Consider the following 5,664-nt stretch of genomic DNA (forward strand, 5'->3'; position numbering starts at 1 on the left):
TAGAAATATCAGAGTGGAAATAAATGACAGAGAAACAAATAAACAAAAATAATATAAAAGATCAATGAAACCAAGAGTTGGTTCTTTGAAAATATATACAAGATTGATGAACTTTTGGCCAGACTCATCAAGAAACAAAAAGAAGAGACCCACATGAATAAAATAAATGAAAGAGGTGAAGTAACAATTTACATCACAGAAAAACAAAGGATTGTAAGAAAATACTATGAACACCTTTATACCAACAAGCCGGACAATGGGGATGAAAAATTCCTAGAAAAATACCATCTTCCAAAACTCAATCAGGAAGAATCAGAAAACCCGTATAACCCAATAACAACTGAGGAAACAGAATCCGTAATAAAAAAAAAAACCTCAGTAAACAAAAGTCCTGGATTCCAGATGACTTCACATGGGAGTTTTACCAAACATTCAAAGAAGAACTAACACCTATCCTTCTCAAACTATTGCAAAAAATCCAAGAGGGAGGGAGACTTTCAAACTCTTTTTATGAAGCCAGCATTATCCTAATTCCAAAACCAGATAAAGACCCTACAAATAAAGATAATAATTATAGGCCAATACCCTAGATGACCATAGATGCTAAAATCCTCAACAAAACATTAGCAAAGTGGATCAAGCGAAAAATTAAAAAGATCATACACATGTCCTGGCCAGTGTGGTTCAGTTAGTTGAGCGTTGACCCATGCACCAAAGGGTCTCAGGTTCGATTCCTGGTCGGGGCACATGCCCTGGTTTTGGGGTCCATCCACAGTAGAGGGTATGCAGGAGGCAGCCAATTAATTTTTTCTCTCATACTGATGTTTCTCTCTCTCTCCATCTCTCTTTCACTCTTACTAAAAGATCCATTAAAAACATAAAAGAAAATGAATAAATAAAAAGATCATATACCATGATCAAGTGGGACTTATACTGGGGATGCTGCTACAATATCCAAAAATCAATAAATGTGATACATCACATAAATAAAAGATAAAAATATGATCAAATCAGTAGATGCATACAAAGCCCTGAATAAAATCCAGCACCCATTTATGATAAAAACTCTTAGTACGGTGGGACTAGAGGGATTATACCTCAACATAACAAAGGCCATATATGAAAAACCTACAGCCAATATCATACTCAATGGGCAAAAAATAAATAAAAGCATTTCCATTAAGATCAGGAATAAGACAGATATATCCACTCTCACCACTCTTATTCAACATAGTGCTGGAAGTCCTAGCCATAGCAATCAGACAAGAAGAAGAAAGAAAAGGCATCCACATTGGAAAGGAGGAAGGAAAACTGTCATTATTCACAGATGACATAATATTGTACATAGAAAAACTAAAGACTCCACCAAAAAACTACTGGATCTAATAAATGAACTCATCACAGTAGCAGAATACAAAATTAATATCTTGTCCTTTGTCCTATGTAATAATCCCTAAACAATCCTACATAGATGGCAATCTTTCCTCGGTAATGGCATTTCAGAAATCTCCCTTTTTGACTATGTATGATCAAGCCTAGCAATCCTAACTTCTCCTAAAAGATTCCCTTTTGGTCATTATAATTTCTTTTACCACAGTTGTGCCTATTGGTCTTTGATTAGTTCTCCAAAGAGAGCAATAATTACTAGAAGCTTTTTTGTTTAAATTTCAGAGAGGGAGGGAGAGATAGAAATATCAATAATGAGAGAGAATCATCGATCGGCTGCCTCCTGCAACACCCCCCACCAGAGACTGAGCCCGCAACCCTGGCATGTACCATGACTGGAATAGAACTGTAATCTCCTGGTTCATAGGCTTACGCTCAACCACTGAGCAATACGGACTGGGCACTAGAACATTTGATAGCATTTGACCACCCTAACTTTTATACTCATGGCATTTCCTTGGGATTCCATTTATTTTTGTTCTTCCTCATGAACCAGATGAAGACCATCATGTACTTATCACCACTATGAAACCCAATGCTGATTTCTAATCATGAAACTCAGGTTTTAGTCCCAGCTATTTAATGTGACCTTAAGTCATTTCACTTCTGGAGGCACCAGTGAGCTCATCTATAATATGTGAGAACTGGACTAGATAAATTTAAAAACATCAACATTTATAATTCTATAAAATGCTAAGGTTTCTAGTATTACTTATAGAATGAGAGACTTGAAATATACATTTTACTTAAGCTTTTACATAAACAATCTAATATATAATCATTTTGAAGATAAGCAGTTCTTACTTAGGTAAAGCAAACTAGATCAAGAAGACTAAAGATAGTTTATCTTGAGAAATTGATTTTAAAAAATAATTCACAAAAAAGTAATTCATAAGGATGATTAATGATTAATCAGCAAAAAGATTATGACTCACTTTACTGTGATACTCGCTTTGCTCAGTGGTCTGGAATTGAACCCTCAGTATCTCTGAGGTATGTCTGCAAAATTCTCCAAAAAGTTTCCCATTTATACATGAAAATAAATAAACATTTCACTTACAGGGAAATATTCATATTTTCCTTTGGTGTGAAGAAAATGGCCATAGTAGTTCCATCTCTGGGAGGGTCATTAAATTTGTGGCTCTTAGACTGAGTTGGCCTAAAGTGTTCTCTTTTTGAAATGCCATTATTATTGAATTTACAGGCTACATTCAGTTGGTTGCACATTCTGTCTGTCTTGGATAATTCATTGACAGTACTAGATTGGCATGGGCCTCCTTTCCTTTCAAAGAACAGGGTGGCAGGTCGATCCTTCAGGGGAAAGTGAGCAGAGGGACTGTCTTTTAGGGCAAGAGCTGCATCTTTTACAGTTACTGATGGATGCCCTAGTACATCAGATTCTTTCTTATTTGGGGTATTCGGAATGAGGAGAGAGGATGGCCTCTCTACTCTTTGTTTTGATTGACAGAGAGATGATACTGGAAAAGACTCCCCAGTTCTTCGTTTTTCAATTGTCTTGAAGGTTTTACGCTCCCTCTCTAAAATATCTGTTTGCTGTCTAATCTGTTCCATCATCTCTTTTTCATTCTGCTGCTGCAACTGTTTTTGCCTTTCTTCCTTCTCAGTGTTCAGCTTTTCCAACTTCTTAAGCACAGTATTAGAAGAATCTGTACTCAAAGCAACAACTTGATTTTCTCCTGAGTAGCGATACTTTCTAGTTTTCCTGTTAATATCCAAAGTAAGAGCTGGAATTGTTTCTTCACTTTCCATTAGTTTGTTTCTCTGGATACTTGTGTCTAGTTGGGAACTTGTTTTCAGTGGGTCTTGTTGAGGAATATAAAAAAATGTAGGCAAACTACTGGAAACAAAGGAGTCTCTCAGTTGTGGCTTACAGGTAATAGATTCAGAACTGTAAACCAATTTTTCCTTCATAGCCCCATTCTTCAAATGCATTGAGTCAGAGGATGCTCCCTTTTGACTCAATTTATAGTTAGTCTCACTTGAGGTACTTTGGGCATTGGCCTGTGAATCAAATTTTTGACTGCTAGATATCTTAGGTGATAGAAACTGCAAGTCTCCTTCATCTAACATTACAGACTCTAGTTTGCTCTTTTGGCTTTCCTCGAAGCTCAGAAGTTCCAAGCTTTCTTGAGAGCTTTCACTATCAGGTGTACCCTGTAAAGACTGAAGGCCCTCAGGCATCAGTTCTGTAGACCATCGGCGTTCTTCTGAAGGAGACACACCACCAAGAGAACGAACTTTTAGCAATTCTAAGCTAAATATAGCTTGTTCTAGTTCTCTCATTCTTCGACTTTCTCTTTTGGCCCGACCTACTTTTTTCTGGTGGAGATCCTCCAAGGACTTGGGTCTCTCTCTTATAATCACATCTTCCTGCAAGTCCACACCACTCTGGCTTCTGGCTCTCTCCTGTCGTTTGTTTGGAGAATCCTTCAAGCAGTCCACTGAACTAATTCGATTACTCTCTATCACAGATTTACATTCCTCTATGGCTTTTACTCTGTTGTCAAAAGAACAATCCTCCCATTCTGAAGGGTCTGAACCCTGAATTTTCAGAGCTCCATGTGGCTCAATATTCATCAATCCAAGTTCTAGTTTTGCTTCTCTTAGCCTTTGTTCTTTTAAAGCTTTAAATCTATATGAAAATAGAAAAAAAAGTAGGTTATTACTGGAGAAAATACATTTACTGAGAATTTAAAGAAAAAGAAGAAAATTTTAATATACCTAAGTATTTTTCAAACTAACTTCAAAGCACATTTCATAATCCTATTTTGATGAGTGAGATTATATATCATTAAGTGCATTATTTGTAATTAGGCATTTTACTAAAAATAAAATAAAATAAAACCAGAAGTAAGCTCTCCTTTAACAATATCCTTATTTTAACATAAACCTTAAACATAAAATTAAAGTTTTTAAAGGTAAAAACAGTTGAATGCCAATTTTTAAAGATTCAACCTAATGTAAAAGTTAACTCAGCAGTTATAACCACAGACCATGTAGGTTTTCAGTCCACTTTAATTCAATAAACACTTATTTAGCTTCTACTATAGAAGACACAATGTAGATTAAAATTGATAGGAGTATCACAGTTTAGCGGAGAAGACAAATTGCACAAAACCAATTCTAACACAAGTTAGGCAAGTGTTAGAACAAAGGTATAAATAATGTACTTGAACAGAGAAAATTATTATAACAACAAAGATTACCTTTGTCTTGCTCTGAATCCTCTACATATTGATTGCAAAAGGATAATTTTGTTCCTCTGTTCTTGATACTTCTTATTTTCCCTGTAGCCTTTCCATCTTGCCTGTATACAAATAGCAGCCATGTGCCTCCACCTATAGCACTCCCTCCATCTCTGCTGGATGATGATGGTTGCAGTTCGGAGCTCCAAATACCGCTGCCTCTCTAAGTGAGCACGCCAGGAAGCTTGGAGAAGAGTAGCTGCACTAGCCATAACTAGAGCATCCTTTTGCACAGCTGCGTCTCTGACTTGCTTTTGATTTAGGTAATTCCGCCAGAATCGCTGTGGAGAAGACAAAATAATAGAAACTGTTGTCATATCTTATACCACATTTTCACAGAAAAAGGAAAAAAGAATAAATTTCTTATGCCATAATTAGAGGGTAAGTGGCTAAATTGTGGGTGATTTAAAAAAGTTTTCTTTTCTAGATATGCTTAGTTAAAGCAAATATTTTAGATAATAAAACCTCAATAAAGTTAATTATAGAACTTAATTTAAAATTTTGATGCTTTCATGTACTACGAATTAATTTAAACAAGTTATAAATTATTCGCATACTACAATTTGCCTATATTAGTGAGTTCAAGGTCAATATGTACACATTTCAAAAATTAAGATAAAAAGATATTCTTGTACAAAGAGAAAAGGTCCTGTGGAAACAGCTATTGTACACATTGGTGAGAAAGAAAGTAAAACAGGTAAAAACAGGTAAATGTGAAACAAGGTACCTATAAACCAAAATGAGTACCTAACAACAATGTATTTATAACATGCAAATGTCACTCAGAAAACTATTAAATACTAGAGGTCCAGTGCACAAAATTTGTTCACTGGGGGCGGGGGGGGGGGGCCCCTCAGCCCAGCCTGCATCCTCTCCAATCTGGGACTCCTTAAAGGATGTCTGACTGCCCATTGTGAGAGAGACATCCCTCTCACAATCCAGGACTGCTGGC

At 36.1% G+C, this 5,664-nt stretch overlaps 1 protein-coding gene across 1 annotated transcript in view; it reads right to left on the bottom strand.

The window, feature by feature from the left end:
• MYO9A (myosin IXA) overlaps window positions 1–5,664 on the bottom strand; it is a 349,884-nt gene that overhangs the window by 99,269 nt on the left and 244,951 nt on the right. The window contains exons 23-24 of the mRNA XM_015560068.1: window positions 4,674–4,993; window positions 2,507–4,099 (exon numbers count right to left, since the gene is read on the bottom strand). Of these exons, the coding sequence (XP_015415554.1) occupies window positions 2,507–4,099; window positions 4,674–4,993 (1,913 nt within the window). The remainder of the gene's footprint in view (window positions 1–2,506; window positions 4,100–4,673; window positions 4,994–5,664) is intronic.

Source organism: Myotis davidii, unplaced genomic scaffold, assembly GCF_000327345.1.
Source record: "Myotis davidii unplaced genomic scaffold, ASM32734v1 scaffold734, whole genome shotgun sequence".
NCBI lineage: Eukaryota > Metazoa > Chordata > Mammalia > Chiroptera > Vespertilionidae > Myotis > Myotis davidii.